The following is a 23,838-nucleotide window of genomic DNA, read 5'->3' as shown; positions in this document are numbered from 1 at the left end:
AGTGGGAAACTAGGTATCACAAGCAGCATCTGGTGGGATGACCATCCCCGCACGCTTTTCTTTGTTTTATGCTGCCACTTTTTACCAGGGGTTCAGTGCTTCATATTGTTCTGTGTCCTACATGCATGTGAAAATTGTAAATGCCAAACAGAGCACTTTAATTTTAAAGCCCAAAAAATCTATAAAGTTCTAATACAATTACAGATCTGCTATGCATAATATAGGGTGCCACTCTGCCTTCGAACCCTTCTTGGGCCAGTTTCGGTCACTCCTGTGGAGACACCGGAATTTCTTTTAGCATTGCAAGTGGCAGTGTGCGAATATTTCAAATTTTCGAAGAGCAGCATAACTGCACACTAGCATGAGCATTGTGAAGAGGAGTTTACGAGAGTATGAGCATGACAACTGCTAGGGGTGCTGTGGTTTTGCGACGATGTGCCCAACACTAAATCGCTAGCGTGGGCCATGCAACTATATGGCCCCTTGTGAAACACAGCTCGCAACAAGTTTTTGCAACCCCCTTTTATTCAACATTTCTTATCCCCAAAGGGTCAACAAGAAAAAACCCTTCCACCTCACACGGGCTTGGCCAAGAATGCACAAACTGCACCAGCCAGCCACGGTGGGTGGAACAACAGCATTGTTCATCTAGGAAAAAAGTTACAACCACAGCTCGAGAAATCACACACAAGCAGGGGGAGGTAAAGGGAAAAAAAAAAACCTTGAATATTCGACGCTCTTTCCTCGACATGTCAACAAAGCCGACGCTCTCCGTGCCAAAACATCTCGATTTCATTTTCGTCTCTCGGAGGGGGGAGAGGGGGAATGCGCCGCAAAATGCACACATACACGCACACCATCCATGCTCTTCAGAAAGAAAAGGCGTTGCTCTCATTGACTCATCATTGCTTCGCCGCCAACCACCTAAGAAGACACGGATCATTATTCCAAGAGCTTGCATAACAAACACCTAAGCTCTGCCTTCTTCAAAAGAAAGCAAACACACGCAGCAAACAAACAAGGCAGATAAATAAGTGGCAGCCACCTCCTCCAAGTTTGCTTGTATTCACATGATACGAGCGCGGCGCACAGAATACACAACTCTCAAGGGTGCATGACCTCCTTTTTTTTGCTTGTCTCGAAGGAACAAAAGAGAACCGAACAGTGCAACAGAGAAAAGATTGTCACGCTTATGCTTTTCAAACTTTGCTTTTCACTATACTGAGGTTCCAGACCAACCGAAGCTTAATGCCCGGAAGCACTTGATTACAATCTGCCCATCTGACAACATACTGCTAATGAAGCTCCGATAATGCAAAAATTTGCTAATGGCAGTCGGCAGAGCTTGATTCATTTCCTCATCTGTCAGCTTTGCTTGCACCGTTCTATGCCATGCTTGAAAGGGAACTCTGATGCAGCATGTTATCGCGCACCATTTTTGTTAAAGAAGTGAAGAAAAGCCTGCACTGAGGTCAGACAAGGAGGCCGTACGTGACCCCTTTCAGACCTCCGAGCAGGGTTTACATTTTTTTTTTCATTTCTGCAACAAAGTGCTCCTGCGCTACGTGTTCATACTGGTCACAGACAAAACCAAAATAAATGAATAACTCTTCTCTTCACACATGAAAAATTCCTGGTATGTGTCCAACATTTATGCACTAACATTATGCTCTTGCTTCTACGATGTCCCCACCATGGTTTCATACTCGCAAGACAAGCTGCAAGGAAACCATCATAGGCAGAAGTAAAAGCAGCAAGAAGTTAGATTTTTGCACTCCCAATTCACAAGCCAAACTCCTCTAACATTAAGGCAGGCCTTACAACACCCACCGTGCACTACGAGTTGACAATAGTGCTGGTCTGCACATGGAGAACAGGTACACAGGAAACAGCCTTCAAACTTATTCAACGGATCTATAATGCATTAATCGTTCAGGCACTACTGGGTGCTCGTTTCTTCGCACTAGACATGAAAGCTATGATACGTTGGAGCCAAGATGTCAATAGGCCGGCAAAAAAATACACATCAAGTACAATGCTTGCTGGGCTTGCCGCTGCAGAATTTCCATGGTGGTTTGTCCCTATTAGTGCTCTAATCAGGTCCAACAACCTCACCACTACAGAAAGTAAGGCATAGCAACAACAAAGGTGAAACCAATACAGGCTATGCAAAAGAACAGCGTTGGCGTGCTTTCAGCAGGTACGAAATGGAAAGACCTAGGAAGTAATGCTGGCATCCAGGCACTGCAAAATGGCCTGGAGTTTTGTTACCAAGCCTGACACCAACCTTGAAACACCAAGTCAGAATGAAATCACAGAAGTTAATGCCTTCATTACAACAAAAATTTCCACATCCACTGACATAAGTCTGTGCAAGCATCTTGGGAGTTGGAGGACAGCATTTCAACCTACTAAACTCATTTCAATACAAGCACCAACAAATTACTCCAAGGCTGCAACAGAAGAAGTACATGCGGGAGAACTGTCTACTACACAAGATTTGCAAACCAGTCTCGCACTAAACTATAGCAGCCTGCCTTACCTCGTAATTGCATTACATGCACAGACATTTTGCCAAGCCAATGAAATTCATTGCTCTTCTGATGTCGTGACCAGTGATGGTCTGTTAACTGGCCAGCTTCCACTGCACCACCTGTTACTGCTTCATGAAGCTGCGAAGAGTTGCGCCAATCTACACGTCTATGCAACTGTCTGCACACATCACCAATACCATCAAAAATAAGACTGCATCAGCAAGGCAGAGAGACAAGCAGAATTGAAACTAATATAATTAAACAGAAGGTGAGAGGAAACTGAAATCGTACGAATCAAAAATGAAAGATTGGAAGAAATCGGAGGCTCTACAAAAAAAAAAAAATGATTCATCCAGCATGGGCGGCACAGAGAGGTGGGGGGAGAGAGTCAGTGGTGTTTCAGCTCGGAGGCAATTTTGTAGTTGAGGATCTTGGTCCAGTCGATTTTGGTTCGTGTCAGTGGCAACTGTCGGCGCAGCGCCTTGAATGTCGTGTCGGACATTGCCTGGTAGTTTTCAGAAATGGCAGTCTGAAAAGAAGAAAAAACAAGGAAGACCAAACACGTTAGCCATGGTGCTCTCTTGCCAAAGCTGCTACTGGACCATTAAACTCAAATCATCATCACTGTCACATGCGCACAGCTAAAGCAGCAACAGTAGGTCCATGATGACATACTTACCATATAAATGTGTAAGGGCCGCATCGTTTTCCCGAAGGAAATATTAAAAAAAAGATCCATGTAAGGGCCACACCCAAACTTTCCATGACCCACGCGGGAAAAACCTTACAAATGCACACGCTGCATCCTCCACGATCAGCTCCGGCTATGAGCAACAGTGCATATGATCACGGAGGCCACGCACGCACACAGGAGCTTCCAGGTGCCACTAACAGGTAGCGCCCGAGGCTGCAGGTCATCATCATCATCATCATCAACTTTTTCCTCTGCCGCGAGCTCCCGCTATCCATATCTGCATCAGTATCATCGGCTCCCGCTTTCAGTGTCTGTCAAAGGCACGGGAGTTGTGGTAGCATGTTTTAGTTGTGGCTTTTGTGTGCTGCCGCCGAGCGTTGCAATTTGGCACGATGGACAAGCACCTTAATAGCTACACGGCTGGGAGTTTGCTCTCGAACACGGCAAGCGTGCAGCGGGCAGGAAATTCGATGCAGCCAAGAAGTGCGCCTCACGATAGTGCAACCAGAAGGATGCACTGAGGAACACAAGCTGCAAAAAGCGCTCTTTCCGAGGCAAGCCATGCAAGTTTCCCGAACTGGAAGAAGAGCTGTTCTGCTGTGTGATGGAAGTGCAGAACAATGGCTACGCGTTGACAACGGACACGCTGCGCAACTTCTTGTGGGAAGAGCATGCACCAGAGCACAGCACCAGCTCAGAGCAGGAAGACTCTGTGAGTGAATATCGAACATAGAATAAATGCCTCTCATTTTCTCAGCAGTGTGTTCTTACTTTAATTTTTTTTTTTTACACATGGGGCATATGGGCCGCACCCCGAAAACTGGCCCTCGAATCTTGAAAAAAAGATGCGGCCCATTTTACAGGCGAACCCGGCAATAACGAAACCACTGGGGAAGGATAACTTTTTCGTCCTGGTGAGAATTTCGCTGTCGTGAAAATGGACACATAAGCACACCCATTACTTTCAAGAACCAAAATTTAATGAAAAAAGCCGCTTATTTTGCTCTGCTTCACATTGCTGTGCAGGAGCTTCAAGACTCGGGCTTCGCAGCTTGATAAACTATGCATAGCTTTGTAGTCGTCGTGGTCGCCAAGGAAAATCCGGATAACATCAAAAGCATCAAGCACATTACATGAGCTTACTTGCCTTCCTTGTGCTTGGTTTTTGCCACCCTCATCATCACTCTCCTCATTTCCTTTGCGCACACTGTCGATAATAGCGTTGTCACTGAATTCCTCGTGCACGATCAAGTCGGTGTCCGTACACAAAAAGTCATCCAGTTCAACAGCGTCTGGCACCATTGCATCGACACTGCAAAGCGCGTCCCATGCTTTGGTTAGTGCCTGCAGATCGTCACCACCTGCAGGAACACTTGCTTCCAGTTCTTCCAAGGCATGCTGACCAGCCGTGAAACCGGCATGCTTAAAGCAGTTCTAGACAAGGGTGGCCGAAGTAGCAATCCACGCCCTGGCAAGCGTCTCCAGCGCCATGAAAAGATCAATGTCCGTCGGTCACTTCATTTCTGTGTTTAACAACATCCGTCGGATGAGTCTTCCCTAGTACGCAGACTTGACACTCTTAATAACCCCTTGGTCAAGAAGTTGAATAACGGATGTGCAGTTCGGAGGAAAACAAATCAAGCGGGCGCTCGTCAGGACAACGTCTTCGATGTGGTAGGCACTGCAGTTATCCAAAAAAAGGCAGATGGATCTACCCTGCTTCCGCATATCTGAATCAAAGGCTTCCAGCCAGCTGGAGAACATTGCACGCGTCATCCAAGCACCGCCTTCGGTGAGGTAATCGCCTGTGCTCAGTCGCCTGTACTCACCGTTCGGTGAAGTAACCGCCTGTACTCAACCGCGTGTACTCATCGCCTTTGGTTACCTTTAAAGCACCATGGCGTCTAGCTCTGGCCTATCACGAGGAGAGGATGCTTGTCGGAACAGTCCATGTTTGAGCACAAAAGAATGGTCCCCCGATTTTTGCTCAGCTTGCCGCCATGGCATTTTTGTCCCTTGAGGTCGAGCATTTTCGATGGCAACATTTCACAGAAAAAGCCAGTTTCATCCGCATTATAAATTTCGGAGGGCTCGTATTCGTCCATTACGCTTTCTTAACTTTCCTGCACCAAGGACGATGCTGCTGCAGCATCGATCCTCGCAGACTCCCCTGACAACACCTTGGCGACGATGCAATGCCGTGCTTTAAATCGGCTTAGCCATCCGGCGCTCGCCTTAAAGTTGTGCCCCGGAATGCATGCGAAGTCAATTGCCTTCTGCTGCAGAAGGCTTCCAGACAAAGGCATCTTCTCTTGTCGAGGAACCACAGGAATACAGCTTTGTCGACGTCTTCGCAGACCAGCGTTGCCATCCTTTTATTCTGCGCATGCGCGCCGTCCTGAAGAGTCGCCAAGATGCTCTTCTTAGATTTCAGAACCGTAGAAAGTGAGCTGCACGGGATACTGAATTCCTCCGCAATGTCAGACTTCTTTCTGCCATTTGCAGCTTCGGCGATGATTGCAGACTTCCTGCAGTGTCAAGAACTTGCACTTTTTCGACAGGCCAAAAAAAAAAAAACACTGCACACAAGCAAGCCACGGGCGAATTCGGAGTGTACGAGGCAGAGACGGTGAGATAGCGTAGCCGGCATGCACGAGGCGTGGTAGCAAAGAGAAAAAGAAGGATTCGTTGTTCTGCCTAGATGCTTCCCAAGTTGGCCGGCGATGTCAAGTGAAACGTCACGTGTGTGCGTAGTTGCCAACAGATGGGCTAGCAAAAAGCCGCTTTCAGTGAACAACAACAAAAAAGTCTTGTTGCTATCATCATCATTACCGAACCGACAGAAAGTAAACAGCAAAGGCTACGCCGATGATTGTTGGCAGAAATAAACGGTCCTGACTTGTCGGATGAGTGTGGTTCTGCAGATTTTCCACTTCTCTGTTCCTAGCTGGCTGATGTGCCGAAAAAATGTTGCAGATCACTACCGCAAACTTTCGTTAATGCGGAACTGCTTTTTAAGAACTCTTCGCTGTTCAGAGGGGGCAAATGCATTGAACTCTATGGAAGTTCGCCGGGGGCGCCAGAATTCTTCGTTGCCGCGAGAATTTCGTTCTTGAGGGCTTTCGTTATTGAGGCGTTCAATTGTATACGGTAGATTTGTCTGCTTTATCTCGTGCGTGCAAACTGAAAACACCCACAGACATTTGTACCTAAAAAATGGGCACGCACTCACATGATCTCACACAATCCTGTGTACTCAGTGGTCATTTTGCCTTAGCAGGGACGCAGCTTTGAATATAAACGTTCTTAATTTAATTCTGATTAAACTTTTTCTGCATGTTAGTAATGCTTTCAAACTTAAGTGCACAAAATTTCAACATATCTGGAGAGATCATTTTTTATACTAATTTTTTCTCTTCTACACCTTGTGAAACACCTGTGGACTACACAAAATGTGGTAAAAGACTGGTTTAACATTTCTGAATGCATGCTACACATGATGACATGCTTATTTTTTTTTCTATCACTCATTTTTTACAAAGCAGTTCGTGTGGACATGTCTAAAATGTAAACATATTGTCACACAAAAATCTACAATTTGTCGAAATGAAAAAGCAAGAATGTCAATCCAGAAGAGAGTGGAATTCTTCAAGTGCAACAAAACAAACAGTTAAGAAGAAATCTGTTGCACAAGGTGAGTATCAGAAAACTGAAACACATAAAAACAATGATTTTTCGGAAAGTTCCCCGATATGCAATGCCACTGCGGTGCACCAATTGCTTAAAAAATACTTCGGTTTCCCACTGCATCTTTGAATTCGATTTTTCCATCGTTTTCTCGTTCTGCTGCTGCATGGATTTCTAGTGGGTGGAGGCCTTGGGAAGTGTGGGGATGGTGGGTGGCACCTCTGGAGGGTGAAGGTGGGCGATGGTGGGGTGGGTAGAGGGTGCTGATGGTGGTGGGCAGCTCTTATGGGGCCTCGGTAGGGAGGTAGCTTGTAGGTGGTGCTTGCGAAGGGTGGAATCTGGTGCCAATAAGCTCCACCCCTAACTGATGCCAAATTCCTGGGCGGAAGTACAGCTATGCTACTTACACAAAATAGTGCAAGTGTTAATGCTTTTGTTATCCATTCCTTAGCTTCACAAGGCAAATGTGTACAAAAATGAACTAGCCACAGCATGCCAAAATATAAACAGCAAAATGCTTCTGACCACCCACCTGATACTCGTTCTCTGCATCCTCAACGATCTGCACGAACTCCTTGGCAGCTTGCTGCTCGTTCTGGAGGCGAGAAAGAACCAAACACAAACTTTAGCACAGTCGGCAAATGGGAAGTGCCTCATCTCAGAGGGCACCCATACGCATCGGGAGCATTGTGCGTAAATCGGTACAACTTTTGCCTCTTTCATTCAAATGTTGAGACCTGCAGCAAGCACGGCACACATAACCAAGACGAGGAGTCAATGGTGCAACATCTCTCTGCCCCTCTCTCTTTGCCAAGGCCAGACGCCACTGGACGAGAAAAGTTTGCGCATACAGAGAGGGGCAACCGTAAGAAATGCAATTACAAGTGAGTAGAATCCGGCTGCACCTTTAGGAATTTTACACGCAGCACCCTCCTGCCTAAAAGATCACTTGGACACATTTTGCTTGTACTATCGCGGAAAAAAGTGGTATACTCCTCGCAGCGGGAGCCGGAGCAACAGAAAACTGCATCGTATCGCCATCTACAGGCGGCATCTGGGAACGAGACAGCTATTGGAAGCCCTTTATTATCTGCAGGCATGTCGCTTGAATTGTTTCAATGTTTCATAATTCAGCTCGCCAGAATGCCGAGCGGCGCCGCAGCAGTAGCAATTTGGTGGCCCTTTTTCATTTTATGTCTTCTTTTTTTCCACGCACGGGCATTTTATCGCATCATACCAGTGCGCGCCCCGGCTCTCAAACTATATCTTGAACACACGTGGGAAAAAAGAAGACATAAAATGAAGAGGGCCATCAGATTGCTGCTGCTGCGGCGCCGCTCGGCATTTTTGCGAGCTGAATCACGACACACTGAAACGATTGAAGCGACATGCCTGCAGATAATAAACGGCTCCCATTGGCTGTCTCGATCCCAGATTCCGCCTGTAGATGGCATTGCGATGCAATTTTCCGCTGCTCCGGCTCTCGCTGCATGAAGTATACCACTTTTCTCCTCGATAGTACATGACTTATACTGCTGTCCTACTGCATACAACGAGTGCGATGGCTTCCATTCAACACACGTTCCACTACAGCAGGCAAACTACAGGAATCATTGCTGTGAGGAAGAGGGACCCACCGTGATGTTGAGGGTGGCCTTGATCTCCTTGGAGCTCACTAGTTGGACATTGCCGTCCTCATAGTAGTGCACCTGCAGGGACAAGGAAGAAGACATGCGCCATTTGCATACATCGTAAAAGTGCTGCATGCATGCAGTGTGCCTCACTCGAAATTCCACAAGTACCGTAAAAACCGGAATATAGGTCGAACTTTTTTAAAAAAAACCGTGATGAAAAGTCGACCCTCGTTTTATATACCGGTCATTGGCGGAAAAACTACGGAAGTCTTGCAACAATGTGTGGGTGAACTCAGCAGCGTCCCTCCATCACCATCAGCAGCAGTGCCGCCGTTTTACGTTTCCATAGTTGTGAAGCTATTTTGGTTAAAGGCTGCTTTTTCACATTGTTTCAAAATGAGCGGAAGCCGACACTGCCACCACCGTCACCTTCAAGAAAAACATGATTGAGTACGCGTAACCTCACGGCAACCTGGCGGCACAGCGCGAATTTGGAGTAACCGAAAAAAGCATTCAGTACTGGCGGAGGCAGAAGCTGCGTATTACAACTTGCAGCAACCGGAAGAAAACTATTTCGTGGGTGGATGGCAGCGTATGCCGAATTGGAAGGAAAGGTAGCGCTGCGTGCAAGATCGCTGCCTATGACTGCCGAATGCATCCGCTTGAATACGGTAGAGATGCGGATCGGATCGCAGCGTATCCAGAATTGGAAGGAAAGGTTGCGCTGCGTGCAAGATCGCTGCCTATGACTGCCAAATGCATCTGCGTGAATGCGGTAGAGATGTGGATGGCAGCGTATCCAGAATTGGAAGGAAAGGTAGCGCTGCATGCAAGATCGCTGCCTGTGGCTGCCGAATGCATCCGCGTGAAAGCGGTAGAGATCGCGCGTGCCTCTAGACACACGAGGGCGCAATACAAGGGCTCGCCATCCTGGGTACGGCGCGATTCATGAAGAGGAAGGGCTTTGCTCTGCGGCGCCGTACTTCTGTATGCCAGAAACAAACACGCGGGTCGATGGGCGCGCGCGATACTGTTAAAAAGCTGGCCACCATTGTGCAACCTGTTGAGTCGCATTTGTTTCAAAGTAAGGGTGTCTTTCGGCACCTTTTCCATTGAAAAAGATTTTTCCATTTTTAGAATTGGTTAGTTGGGGGGTTGACCTATATTCCAGTCCGTATAGTCCGGTTTTTACGGTAGGCTTTCCCGCATATCGTAGTTGACCAAAACAAGATGGCAGAGGTCACCAGAGTTATGAAGGCGACAGGACAAATAGCATGGGTGTGGGCATTAAGCATGTAACATATTAAAAAATATGAAGGATTAAAAAAAATGCACTTTCAGGCTGCAAACGTTTGAAGCAGGTCGTCGGCCATATTCGTGGAATGTGTGATACATGGGAAAGCCCACTTGCAGAATTTCGCACAAGGTCAGGCACAGCGGCGTCGGAATGAGATAGGTCCACGCAACAAACAACGAAGAGAACGGGACCTTTGTATTGCTTTCTTAGAACTGTAAACCTGATTGCAGGATAGGTTTTCCAGCTATTTTGGTTTTGCCAGGGTCGAATTCATGTAAGCCAGTGCGGTATAAGATCACTGGCGAGTATTCAGTAATTGTTGAATACCATATAAGCTCATGTAAGGGCCGCACCCCGTTTTCCCGACTGAAATATTAAAAAAAAAAAAGAGATCCTTGTAAGGGCTTCACCCGAACTTTCCACGATCCACGCGGAAACAGCTTTTGAAATGCACGTGCCGTGGCCTCCGCAATCAGCTCCGGCTGCAAGCGATGGTCGCGGAGGACACGCATGCACACACGAGCTTCCAGAAGCCGCTCACAGATAGCGCCTCAAGCCCGTTTCAAATGCAAGCGAAAATGCTAGCGAATCCTGCGGCCACGGCGGAGAAACCTGTTTTGAGTCGTTGCGGCGATGAGCGGCGAGGTTCCAACAAGTTGGAAATTTTCGCTGCAACGCGCCGCTCAATCGCTCAGTCGCTTGCATGTGAACCTGCCTCGAGGCCGCAGGTCATCATCATCACCACCAACTTTTTCCTCTGACGCGAGCTCCCGCTATCCATATCTGCATCAGTATCATCAGCTCTTGCTTTCAGTGTCTGTCAAAGGCACGGGAGTTGTGGTAGCATTTTAGTTCACCGTAGTTGCGGCTTTTGTGTGCTGCCGCCGAGCGTTGCAATTTGGCACGATGGACAAGCACCTTAATAGCTACGCGGCTGGGAGTTTGCTTTCGAACACGGCAAGCGTGCAGCGGGCAGGAAATTAGATGCGGCCAAGAAGTGCGTCTCACGATAGTGCAACCAGAAGGATGCATTGAGGAACACAAGCTGCAAAAAGCGCTCTTTCCGAGGCAAGCCGTGTGCAAGTTTCCCGAACTGGAAGAAGAGCTGTTCTGCTGTGTGATGGAAGTGCAGAACAATGGCTACGCGCTGACAACGGACACGCTGCACAACTTCTTGTGGGAAGAGCATGCACCAGAGCACAGCACCAGCTCAGAGCAGGAAGACTCTGTGAGTAAATATCGAACATAAAATAAATGCCTCTCATTTTCTCAGCAGTGTGTTTTTACTTTAATTGTTTTTTTTTTTCACATGGGGTGTATGGGCCGCACCCCGAAAACTGGCCCTCGAATCTGGAAAAAAAAGTGCAGCTCTTACACGCGTTTACATGGTATAAGGAAATTCTTGAAATATCAATTTCTCGCATATGAGTGCAGACATATTCTATTCGTATTTGAAATTTCGAATATTCACATACTCCTACCAATGCTGACAGACCAACGCTGTCAGATTTTTGCAAGTAAACGTTGCTCATGAACTATCCCATCCAATCTGGCAATGTTCTGGTCCTAATTCACAGCAATGAAGCTTCCACTTTAGCAAAATTTTTTTCACAGCTACAGTGAATTGCATTGTAGCAGGACTCGACCGTACTTTCACAACTAAGCTGTTTTTTTTTTTAACTGCACATCAACATGCACACGTGTAGAAGAGGTGTCAAACTAGCAAGTGAGTGGTGCAGAGCTCGTCTCAAGACGGTCTGTTGATGTGCATGACACAGCCAGAGCCGTCAGGTGTCTAAGCCCCCTCACCTGTACTCGGACCAGCCCCTTCACGTCAGCGGTGGCGGCACCTGAAGGGAAGTTGACCGTCCAGACACTCCTCCAACGGCCATTCCTGAAAAAGGGTGTGCAAAAATGCTCTTTTTAATCTTGGGACCCACTTGTAATGCACAACAAGCCTTTTTCAGACTGCTCTTCCTCAACCAGGCAGCACATGACAAAATTAACGTCAACTGATAAAAGTACTTGCTCCTACTCTGAAATTTCGATATCTGCAGTGCCGTACTGACTGGTGCCTTTCTAATTACTGTGAAGATGCTAAACATGATGTAGGAGCTCCCAGGCAATGCTTCTGCCTGCTAACGACTAATAAGCAAGAGATGATGATGATGAATTTTTATGGCACAAGGGCATCTACGGCCAGAGCACCATGGCACAAGGTATTTTCCATTTTTCAAGGTGGGGTCAAAAACCCATTTCCCAAGCATTTCACCCTAAAGAAGCCGAGCACCAGACCAAAAGAAAGCTTGTACCCATTGTGTCACCGGTGGGTACCCGGCGGCACTGGGGATCGAACCCCGCACCTCCCGCATGCGAGGCGGATGCTCAACCACTTGGGTAATAAGCAAGAGACTCCCAGATTTTGAGTCTCGGTTTTATTTATCGTACAATCAAAGACTACTTGAGATTTCCCTCATATTGCTGTAAAATGCTAGAAGCCAGCAGCAACAGAACTTGTGACCAAGATTTCATGCACGTCAGTAATGAAATCATCCTTCCTTCCACAAAAGTCAGCAATTATAACAGTACAGTACAGTACAGTATGGGCATTTTCACACTGCATCTCCACCCAGCGACAACTGTCATCACTGAGCCAGGTGATACCCAGCACTGGCAGCGAAACAGCACACCTAGCACAGAAGCACTGCTCACCAGAAGTTCTGTGCCTGGAACTGATGGTCCTCAAGGCAGGCAACGAGGGAAAGCTCCTGGGCACTGGTGCTGCGGTCAAAGACAGCGCACGACCCATGCCTGTAGTGCTCACGCGAGTACTGCGTCCAGGCCTCCTCAAACGCTGCTCGCCAGCTCTCTCCGTGGCCCTCGGGCAAGGCACCGCCACCATCACCGCTGGAGCCCACTGGGTGGCTCTGGTAGTCGGAGGCCTCCTTGCGCAGGTGGTCATACCGGAAAGACTGCCGCGTGCGCGGGTCGTAGAACCGGCCCTCGCCCAGGTCATTGTAGTGCGTGACGAGCGCCTGTGCAAATAGAGAGAGGGTAGGGCAGCTCTAACACCGGACGAAAAGCGCTCTGTGCAGACTTCACCCTTCTCAGGCGACAGGCACTAGCTAAAGCCAAAGACTGCCAACTCCAATGCAGTGAATATTCCAAGCGAATGACTGGGCCTAATCAGGCGCAAATATTATGTACAAGGTAAAGCAGTCAGCATAGTAACAACTGATCTCTAAAACCTTTACTAAATGCACAAGCATTGGTGGGTATCACGACCATGATATTGGTTTCAGCAACCTTTCACAGAAAATTGCTCACAAAAACCACTTCACTGCCATAAGGACAAAGACATTCTTTTCTGAAAACCAAGAATTTAGTAAAATATCACATAACGAATTCCTCTGGCAAAAACTGTCTCAGAAGTTTTAAGGAACGATGTGAAACACCATATCATCGCAACACCCGACAAGACACAGGTTGCGATCACCTATGTCAAGGAACTTCACTATACAATGCATTTTACACGTCACCCTTCGGAAACATAAGCACGTTACTAATGTTCCAGCATGTCTTAGGTGTGCTCAAAAAAAAGTCGGCAAACTGCCTTGAAAGGCCAGCAACGATGAACTCAGACAAGGACTCTTAGACAAGTGCAAACATCACTAAATTCAGTGACTGAATAGCCCGTTGTTCTGGACCTCTGCCTCCACTGCCATGCGCTCCACAAAAAACGAGCACTTTGGAAATTTGCACACGCAGAATTCTGTAAAGGTGAAAAGATAACGCTATGTATAGAGACGGAATGGTGGCATAATACCACTGCTGTCAAACTGCACATGAGAACTTTCAGCAAGGCCACAGGGCCACAGAATTGTTGGGGAGCATACAGGACTCGAAAGCAACAGGACAACACAGAGAGGACAAAGTACGGGGATACTTGCCTTGTGCTCAGAGCCTTCAATCTCTACTGGTGTCAGCTGATCTTTGTTGTATTGCGCAAATGCACTGCGCAAGAAAAAAAATTATGGGACAATAAGATCTCTATACAGTGCAATGGACAAGGGACAAGCAAATAGACTGGAAAGCGCTCGTGTTTAAGAATGTTGCACAAACTAGCTCAACTCTCCGTGCTATTACAATAAGATCTCTGATGCAACAACTCTGAGACAGCAGTAGGATTTACTCTCAACAATTACTATGATGCTTTTACTTTATGCCGAGGCTTCACACATGCAACAGAATTTTTCTGGGGGGTGCAGGTGGGCAGAAGTGGGAACTCTATTCCAAGATTCATTCTAGACTGCCGTTATATTTTTGGAAAAAACAGTGGCATTTATGCCGTTACATTTTTGGAAAAAACAGTGGCATTTATGCCGTTACATTTTTGGAAAAAACAGTGGCATTTATGAACTAAGCGAAAGCTATTTCAGCACCACTGGGCTACCCCTCACCTGGACGCCTTTTCTTTGAGCAGTGTGTCATTGTTCAGCAGCAGGCGGACATCATTGAACACTTCGTTGAATTCTCCCGGCGGTGCAAGCTGGATGAAGTCCGACACTATACGAACCTGCACAACAATGTCAACAGTCCATCCTGAATGGCGATGCAGCATTTGCTATACAATTCTGCAGCATGTGGTCTTACATGCTTCCGTGATGCAGTTAGCAACTATTAGGGGTGAATGGATGTGACCGCGAGCGAACTTGGTCACAGGAAAAACATCAGAGATCTAAAAAAAATTTGTTGGGGCACTCAGATATCTCTTAACTGTGGGAAGGCGAAATCTGCTTGTCATCATCCACGTTTCATTACACCACCCGCCACAGTGGACAGTTTGCTCACAGTCTAGTTGGCAGGCTGTGATCACATGACAAGGTCACGTGACCTAGGTGGTGATGTAACGGAAGGACACCGCGAGGTCACGTGACCAGACGGACGGTATGTGCCGTTAAAGGCTTTCGCCTTAACAGCTTGCCCCAAAGCCAGCCGGTTACTCAGGGCGAGAACACACGACAAAATGACTGCAGGATAAAAGACATGACATACTGCAGATTTAGGAAGCCCAAGAGCATCACGATTTATATATCTCCTCCAGTTCTAAAACTTAATGGCTTACTATCTCACAAAGCATCATTTGCACATTTACTATAGTCCATTTCATACATCAGGTGCAATGCTGTGAAAGGTACAGAAGTAGTCCCCATGGGAAAATAAAGGGAAGCGTGTTATTCTGCGCTTGTTCTGTGGCCGAGTGGTCTAAGGCATGAGAGAGCGACAGCATGTCGTCAGCAATAACAGTGCATATAATCAAGCTCATGACAAATGTGTCATGTGGTAAGCTTGCAGGCAAAGCATTTACTACATTTCGCTCATCACAAGGAACGCACTACTTTTTGGTCACGGATGTGGGCAGCACAAACAAGAGCGCTAGCTTTGACACTGTTGCACCTGATGTATGAAACGGAGTATAATCACAACACTAATGCGGACACACCCTCTCCTTACCCTAAACATGACTTTTCACACATATCAAATGAGTAACTTCATGCTTTCAATCCAAGATGAATATTTGGACACGCTTTTCTCGACCTTAACGTGACTTTTCAAAGGTTTCTTGTTGCTTATCAATTCAAGATGCATATTACCTAGGTATAGAAAAATTTTGCTGGACTTATCAAAAAGCTTGTCACACGGTTGCAAATTTGGTGAAAAGAAAAGGTGATATCAGGTTTCCGAACAGCATCCTTGCATGCTGGGGACATGCTTTAGTACTGTTAGCATAACCTGCGGCCCACACCCTTTCAAGCAATTTTTTGTGCTCACCCACATGGCCAGGTAACATGATCTGTGTTTTGAAATGATGCGTCATGCCTAATGCTCAATACCCAGTTTGTTGCACATCAAAGCTGCATCAAAAATTTCAGTCGTAATAAGCAAACTGTGTGCACTTTTTTTCATCTGTTGTCATATCAATTTATGCGAACAGTACCCAAAAGTGAGATATGGCAATTACAAACAAAAGGTACCACTAGGTTAAATAAGGTTTATATCTGTAAGTCCATGGTACTGACATGGCATTGTTTTGGAATGATGCATCTTTAAGATATGCTGACACAAGCATTGGACGAAGAGGATAAATCTACTATAAGAAGTTTCGATGGAAAGTATTCCAGGAGGTGTGCACTAAGCAGACACGTCCAAACAAGAACACAAACTGGACATGAGCTATTGCATTAAGAACAGCAGCACTTGCAGTAAGCATCACAAGATTCGGGCAGCATCCCAAGACCAGACAGCAGTGTTTGTTCGCAAATGTTTATATTTACCCGAGCACACACATGCATGCAAACACTAACACACACACGCAACAGCGACATATGTACAGGCTCTTTCACCCTTAGAGGGAAACTAGCAGCGCATGGCTGCCATGCTTCGAGTAACACTGTGGGCGAAGGGCAGCGAGAATTGGTGCCTCAATGCGCATGCGCGGAAAGAGCAACCGGCCGTGCTTGTTTTGCGCATGCGTCTTTGCAGCCGATTCTTCCCCGCTGTCAGCGGCAGCGCTTCGCGAAGCGCAGTGGCCACGCGCTCCCAGTTTCCCTTCAAGTGTGAAAGAGCCTGTACAGTGACATTTATGTACACAGAAACTCTTGCCTTCTCATTTTGACATGAATCGGCAGACTCATCCCATGTCCAAAAAACCATGTATTTGAAAGCAATTTCCACAGCCACTGTCAGCCAACCTGTGAAACCTTCCTCCCTTGTCAATTTATAGCCTGGTGCCGAAGCGCAAATTTATGGCCAGAGAAGGTATGTGAATGCAGGGTTCAACATCCCAAAGCAACACTTAGGCTACGAGAGATGCCGTAGTGGAGTGTTCCGGATTAATTTCAGCCAACTGGGATTCATTTAACATGCACAGAGATCGTATGGCACATGGGCATCTATGCCATAGCCATTAAGCTAACAAAATGCAAAGGTTGTAGTACCAACTCCTCCGCTTGACCATGAAGGCGCTGTGTGAAGGGAAAATGTTTTGACAGCTACGTTACCACAGTGCTTGTTAAAGCTGCTACAGAGGCCACGGATTTGAAGTGTAGTAAGGAAACTCTTAGCAGGGGTGGTTGCGGGATACATCATGCATTATTTTTAACTTTATTCTCATGACGGTTCTTCAATAGGAAATTTCTCGCTCAGAGGGGGGAGGTCACCTCCACCTCCTCAAATCCATCCTGTCGGCGCCGTCTTATTGCGCAAAGGCCCCTTTTCTTCAGGAGCGCGAGGAAGTTACGGCTCGCGCGACTTCCCGAAGCGAGAGCAGGCGTCGGTCGCGGTCGCGCGATAACGCCGGAGCGTGTTTGGTGCTCCGAGCACGAATAAAGAATAAAAACGGAACGCATGAAAGGGGCGAAGCCAGCGGACAAAAGAACGTAAAAGGAAAGAAGAAAACAGACAGACGACAAGCAACGACAACGCACCGCCGGCGCCGTGCGCGGCGTCGGAATGCAGCAGAGAGCGACGCCTGCTCTTCGCGTACTCGGGCGCCCGCCGTTCGTTAGCAGGATACGGTCACGCTTTGGCGGACGCGAAGAATGGGTCGCAGCCGCCGGCAGCAACAACGCACGTGCCACGGAGGTTGCGATAAAATAATAAGAGAATACAAACACAGTTCAAAACAAACGGCAGTCGCTCGCTCGCACCAGCGTGGGAATGACGCATCGCGTAACACCGCTACCGCCCACTCACGATGCTGCACTGCGACGAACAACACATCGCGGCGAATAAAAAGGTGTCCTTTTTTATTTCAGATCTCGAGCACGCCATTTTTAGATGAAGCTTCTGGCAGCTTTCGCGGTGAATCAAACAGGCATTTTTCACGGGGGGAAAAACCCAGCAAATGCGGAAGAATGGACGTTCGCGGAAGCAGACGGGACGGTTTTTAAAGTAGTCTGCTTCGGGCTATGGGGCACTTAAAAATAAAAAAATTCGCCTCTTAGCCCGTCGAAATCGCCGGCGCTTATCGACAACAAATCAGCAAGCATTTGTAAACAGTGCATCGACACTCGTGCTTTGTGCATGAAATAAGGAATCGAACGAAGCAGCCAATAGTAACGTGGCCACGTAAGAAACTGAGACGTAACTAACCTACATCGGGACCTACAAGAGCACGTAGCAGGTAACCTCATCTGATAAGCCGCCTATCGACGAAGTGGCCAACCGACGTACTACGCGAAGCCCGATCGTACCAGATAAGTCGTTCGCACTCGGAAATCAAGATTACGAAGCCAGCGAAATTTTCATCCGTGCACGAAATCAACTGAATAAACAATCCGTGTCGCCTGCAGATCAACATACAACGTTATGCGCTGAGCTGAGCAGCATGTTTAGTTTCCCGTGATAAAGATTCAATCGGGTCAACTAGGTTACGCATCGTGCAATTCTGAAGAACGCAGCGCGACGACTTCGAAGGCGTGACAAACAAACAAGTGCTTTCACTTAAGCATGCAATCATCGATTTGGGCGCTTAGCTTGCTAAACAGCCTCGCACGGTCATGACTAATCGTTCTGTTTGAAAGTACCGACTGCGGTCTACATTGCCTACACGCGGCCAAAAGCAGGTTTCAGTCGTTCCGGAGTGGCACTACACGACAAACCTGTGCGCTCCCGCACCTGAAGCACGTATGTGAGCTGTGAGCAAGCGCGGTTTCCCCAGACACGTCGCCCATAAAGCCCCCAAAGACGATAACGTTTCGTCGGAGTGGACTTTGTAACGCTGACAGGAAGCGACTCAACGGCACGTTCCCTCCACTCTCAAAACAACACCCACCGACGCAGCATCGTTCCTAAACCGGTCCGCCGATGGCATCGCCGATCGCTAAACAAAAAGCGGTTCCCTGCAACGAAAAAACGCTGTCCGCAGCTCCCAACCGGAGAGTGGCCTTTTCAATTCGAGGGTGCATGCGATGCACGCCTTGCCGAGCCCAAGGCAACAGCGCGAGCTCGCTTTGGGTTGTTTGAAAACGAGCACCTAGCGAGAGAGCATCGAGGTGGGATTGGCCCCCCTCTTGCTTTTGCTATTTTTTTAAGCCTAACCCGGCGAAGCTTTGAAAAACTCGGCTCGAACAAGTGCGGACGAGTGGAACGATTTCCAAACGAACGGTCCGGTGGAACGCCACAGTCATGAACGAATGAGCTGGAAAGACACCGGCAACAGTCACCACAGCGGCGCTCGATAAGTGATATCACCGGTGATCGCTGCTCTATGGGAGTCGGGACAACCGCTGTCAAAAGTTCGACATGCGCCGCAAGACCATTGACTGGCCTAGACCACCGGCCGCACTTGACGCTCGGCATATATTCTACGAATTCGCACTTAGCGAGAACGCTGCGGAAGCGTAAAAAGTCGCTGGAAATACCTTTTCTTGGTCGGATATCGGCTCATCATAGTCTGACGCCATCTTTACACGCCTGCGACCGAGGAATCATGGGATTGCACGACATCCTGCGTTCTTCACACTAGAGGCGCTACAAGTCAATCAAATGAGAGCGTGTCAAGTGCGTCCTTTCTTCGAAATTTTGGCGCATTTTTAGATGAGATTGGAGTTCCGATTAATGCGATGACCCAGAAACACAAGGCAATCACTAGATTTTTTCCAACATGTCGCTTGCTGAGTCTGTGTATCTGTTAAAACTAACGTCATTGGCCAAATTCAAAACTAAATTCCAAATTAGACCTGTATTGTCCACCTTAAGTACATCTACAATTTGCACGCAGATGAAACAACTGGCGCAAGTTCGATATAAAATCGCGGGCGCAACTCCAGCCTTGGCCTCTATCTTAACTCTACAACTCATTTTGAGCAAGCACCTGCAACTCTGAATAACTGTGATATACTAATCACAGAGGGAAGCAGCCGACTTGTTCCGATCGATCGTTTGTTCCATAAGTTTACAAATTTCGTTGTGATGCCGAACTATATTGTTATTTCAGGTGCTGCTTCTTTCTGGAATTACCTTCGAGCTCGTCAAGCTATCGTTTCTTTTTTCCGGCAAAGCCAATAGTTAAGCCTCTCGATGTCATAGCTGCAGTTTTTGCGCCGTTCCTGAAGCTGCATCGAAAGGGCTTGTTGGTTCCTAAAGGTCACTTCGCAAAGCTAAAATCTCAGCGCTTGCGAAATAACGTTTCCGGACCAAAAGAAAGATGAATATATGAATGTTTCTGACTTGTTCAGTTCTACCGATATGCTCCCTTATGTCCCACGTACCTGTTTCAATACCAGGTACAGGCGTAATAAATTCATCGTCAATTATTCATCGTCATCATCATGACCAATTATTAAATCTACCAAAATTATCAGCTCCATCCAACCTCCCCCCCCCCCCTTCTTATAGATAATGTGAATTTGATAAACCAACTAATGCATTTTTATTTTTTTAATTCGTGGTGTTGATCTATGGGAAACTAATAATGTACTAATTTTATCAGTGAAAGATAATTGATCAGAAAATAGAAAATGATACAACTACACTATAGAGATGATTGATTAGAAAGCAGAAAGCAATACAGTAACTACACTATTGATTTCCTATAGATCAACACAACTAATTAAAGAAAAAAATAAACGTTCCCCTATGCTCCTTGTTTTCGGTGACTGTTGGTTTCCTTCACACGTATATCATAACGAGCTCCACAATTCCCTTTCAAGAATTTATTTACAGTCACTGGACAGCAGAACGCGAACTTGTGTGAGGCTCACGGGCAGTGATCAGTGACGTTTAGCCAGCAGTGAATCCACTCTTTCGTCTGGCTCTTGCGCCTGGGTTCCGTGGCATGGGGCTACGACGCGCATGTCACCTGTTTTTACCGGAAATCTAAGGCGACTGCGCACGTTCACTTTGAGTGCGGCAGAGAATAAAGAGAAGCTGGTTGCGTAGGAACTGCAGCAGATGGCGCTACTTGACCCTGAGCCACCGAAGGCCCGAAGCAGAGCGCGCCAAGTTTGAATTCAAGAGGGCACACCCTGGCGACCCTACCCGAACTGTAAATAAACACTGTGGCCAACGAGCCAACTACGATCACATCCTGTGGGATTGTAAAATAGAGCCACCTGCGGGTGAGCTAGTTGCCGCTCCTTCTCTCGAGCGGTGGGAGGCCGTGCTGGCTAGCTCTGACCCCAGAACGCAAGTTATGCCGGTGGAGTGGGCTGACAAAGTCGTCGAGGGCTATGTACTCTCGAACACCTAACGCGACCTCTCACCAAGCTCTTTCCGGCGATTAAAATGTTTTACAATCAATGACCCTACCGATACTTGGCTGGTCCACATGTATGGGTATGTGCGATTAGATGACGGGATGGCAACAGCGAACAACTCTCTAGAGCTTGAACATGTTGTAGAGCTCCAATACGCAGCCAGGCGCGTGATGATGACTCGTGCTCACGCGTGCCACTTAGAGAAGCTTGCAATTGTGCAACCGCGCACGCAAGAGTCTAGGAGGTTGAACGCTGACGTGTCCAAAGGGAGTGCCCGTGTAGCAGGCGATGCAGGCGGTTACGTTCAGTTGCAGTCTGGTCGAGGTGACGTTTTTGTCGACTGACGTCGACGATGAACGGAGAAGCCTCCGGCTTTGTACCGGAACTGCTGACACCTGGAAGGTCGTGCGGCAACGCACCCGGGTGCTCCGCCCGCCGAAGTGACCTAATGGGCATGCTGTTCGGCTGCAGAGCATATATGGGTCCGAATCCCTGGAGCGGTGGCCGCACTCTGATGGAGAGGAAATGCGAAAATCCCGCGTGCTGTGCGACGTCAGTGCATTTTAAAAGGACTCTGAGGATAAATAGAAGTTCGTTTGTACATATCGTTGGGATACCGTGCTATAATCACAAAGGGATCACTCGCACATAAAACGGAGCTTTTTATAAGCTACAAAAGAAGAAAAAAAAGAGCTAAATAGAGGTGTCGCCATCGCCGGCTGATTTCGCAAGTTAAATGCATCCGTCGACGCCGATTCTAAGCGCGGATCCCAGAGACTACGTTACGCCGCTATTCACTTCAAAACTGTGATCTCGGAGTACTTTTCGGTAATGATGTCACGAGTTTGAATCGGCCTGCGGGAACATTTCTGAATTCAATTTCCGCGCTGATAAATGCGCATTTCTGCAACGCATAGCCTGGAAGAGTCAGGGAATCAATGTTTACTGAGAACAATAACTGGATGGAGTTATCATCAGTGTCCCGTTTAATAACCCTAGGTTGACAGGATGAATCAACTTATTCTCTCTTCCCGACCTGCGTATATATTATAGCGTAAATAGAATACCTGTATATAGAATACTGATCCGGAGTTCCCGGGTTCGAACCCGACCTCGGCGGCTGCGATGTCAGTGCACGTTAAAGATCCCGAGGTGGTCGAAATTATTCCGGAGCCCTCCACTACGGGACCTCATTCTTCCTTTCTTCTTTCACTCCCTCCTTTATCCCTTCCCTTACGGCGCGGTTCAGGTGTCCAACGATATATGAGACAGATACTGTGCCATTTCCTTTCCCCCCAAAACCAATTATTATTCATTATTATTATTATTATTATTATTATTATTATTATTATTATTATTATTATTATTATTATTATTATTATTATTATTATTATTATTATTATTATTATATAGTACCCCTCCCTCTATCTTTTCTGTCTGTCCACTCACCTCTTTCATTTCATTTCTCCAGTCTACGTGTCATCCGTTTATTTCTGCTGCCGCAGCTCAGGTGCTTCCGTAGCGATGGCAGATGCCGGAGGGTAGCAAAAATCTTTTCGTTCCCTTTTATTATTTTTACAAATAAACCACTACTACTACTACAATTCTCTCTTCATCTTTTTCATCACGCGCAGTTCCGCTGTCCACAGAGAGTGCGGCAGATACGTATTGTACGTTCCTCGTAATATTTTTTTTTTTTGCCCGACGTTCCGCCCCATTCCCACTTCATTCTCCCAATGACGCGACTGGTTGGGACCAATCAAAACAGCCTATCTGAGCACGCCTCTGAAGTTTGCACTTCAAAGTCGCCTGTTCCCTGTAGCTCGTGCTCAGAAGCTGACGCCCCTCTCCCGCGCTCCACTGGTTGAAAACAGCGAGCTTCTATACTGCGCATGCCCAGTTCACGATATAGCAACAGGCGCAAAGATTCCGACACCTGTCTTACTTGCACCTGCCAACTCGCAGGCGCAGTTGGAGCACTTGGCTCTTCGTGGAACCGGTTCGGTCCTGCATCGCCCTCGTGCGTTGGTTTCTATAAACAGCTTTCGGGGCATGGCAGATGAATTTCTGCGTAGCTCCGTAGAGGGTGCCACATCTTGCGGAAAAGACAGATTCATAAAGCTTCCATACACATTCTTCTTCCCTCACTCCGGCCGGGAAATCCGTGGAAGAACAGTCCACGAGCGCCTTCGCTGCCTGCGGCAAATAAAGTTCTCTCTCTGCTCGGGCAGCCTGCGGCTGAGCAGTACTTACGTATCATGGCAGCGCGAAATGCAACGCGAATTAAGCAAAATGAATGCGGATTTCAACCGCCAAGAAAGCACAGTGAGCAAACCTGAGCAAGCTATGCAGATGCACAGACGGCAACCATACGTGCTATGTACTAGGAGGTAGGGAGGTAGGGTATGTATAAATAGGTGAAAAACATTTGATGCTTGGTTTACAGTATTTTTTTCTTAAGGCACACGTGTTGTTTTTGTCGATGTAATATAAAACAACACAACGTAACACAACGTATTTCTATTTGTTGGCAAAATTTGCTGTGAATTTATTGGTTATCCAATCATCGAGCGCCCACCCGATGATGTCATGCCAACTACAAAGAACCGCCGCTGTGTGGAGACGCCGTCGGTGCCATGATCTCGATTTTTCGATAAAGTTAAAACGTTTAATATCGAAATATATGCGTTACGATCGACGCTGATAGCATCACATAACTCAGCTATGTCTT

At 47.2% G+C, this 23,838-nt stretch overlaps 1 protein-coding gene across 1 annotated transcript; it reads right to left on the bottom strand.

Annotated features, from left to right (window-relative positions):
• Positions 1-507: 507 nt before the first annotated feature.
• Positions 508-19,336, bottom strand: cpa (F-actin-capping protein subunit alpha). The gene is made up of 8 exons (XM_077640199.1): positions 19,272-19,336; positions 14,307-14,422; positions 13,797-13,860; positions 12,559-12,881; positions 11,656-11,740; positions 8,553-8,624; positions 7,448-7,510; positions 508-3,063 (listed from the first exon to the last, which is right to left on the bottom strand). The coding sequence occupies exons 1-8, from the start codon at positions 19,311-19,313 to the stop codon at positions 2,923-2,925; spliced, it is 906 nt and encodes a 301-aa protein (XP_077496325.1). The 5' UTR covers positions 19,314-19,336; the 3' UTR covers positions 508-2,922.
• Positions 19,337-23,838: the final 4,502 nt, after the last annotated feature.

Source organism: Amblyomma americanum, chromosome 10 (genome assembly GCF_052857255.1).
Source record: "Amblyomma americanum isolate KBUSLIRL-KWMA chromosome 10, ASM5285725v1, whole genome shotgun sequence".
NCBI lineage: Eukaryota > Metazoa > Arthropoda > Arachnida > Ixodida > Ixodidae > Amblyomma > Amblyomma americanum.
The sequence above is the reverse complement of the archived record's forward strand: the minus strand, read 5'-3'. Positions and strand labels throughout refer to the sequence as shown.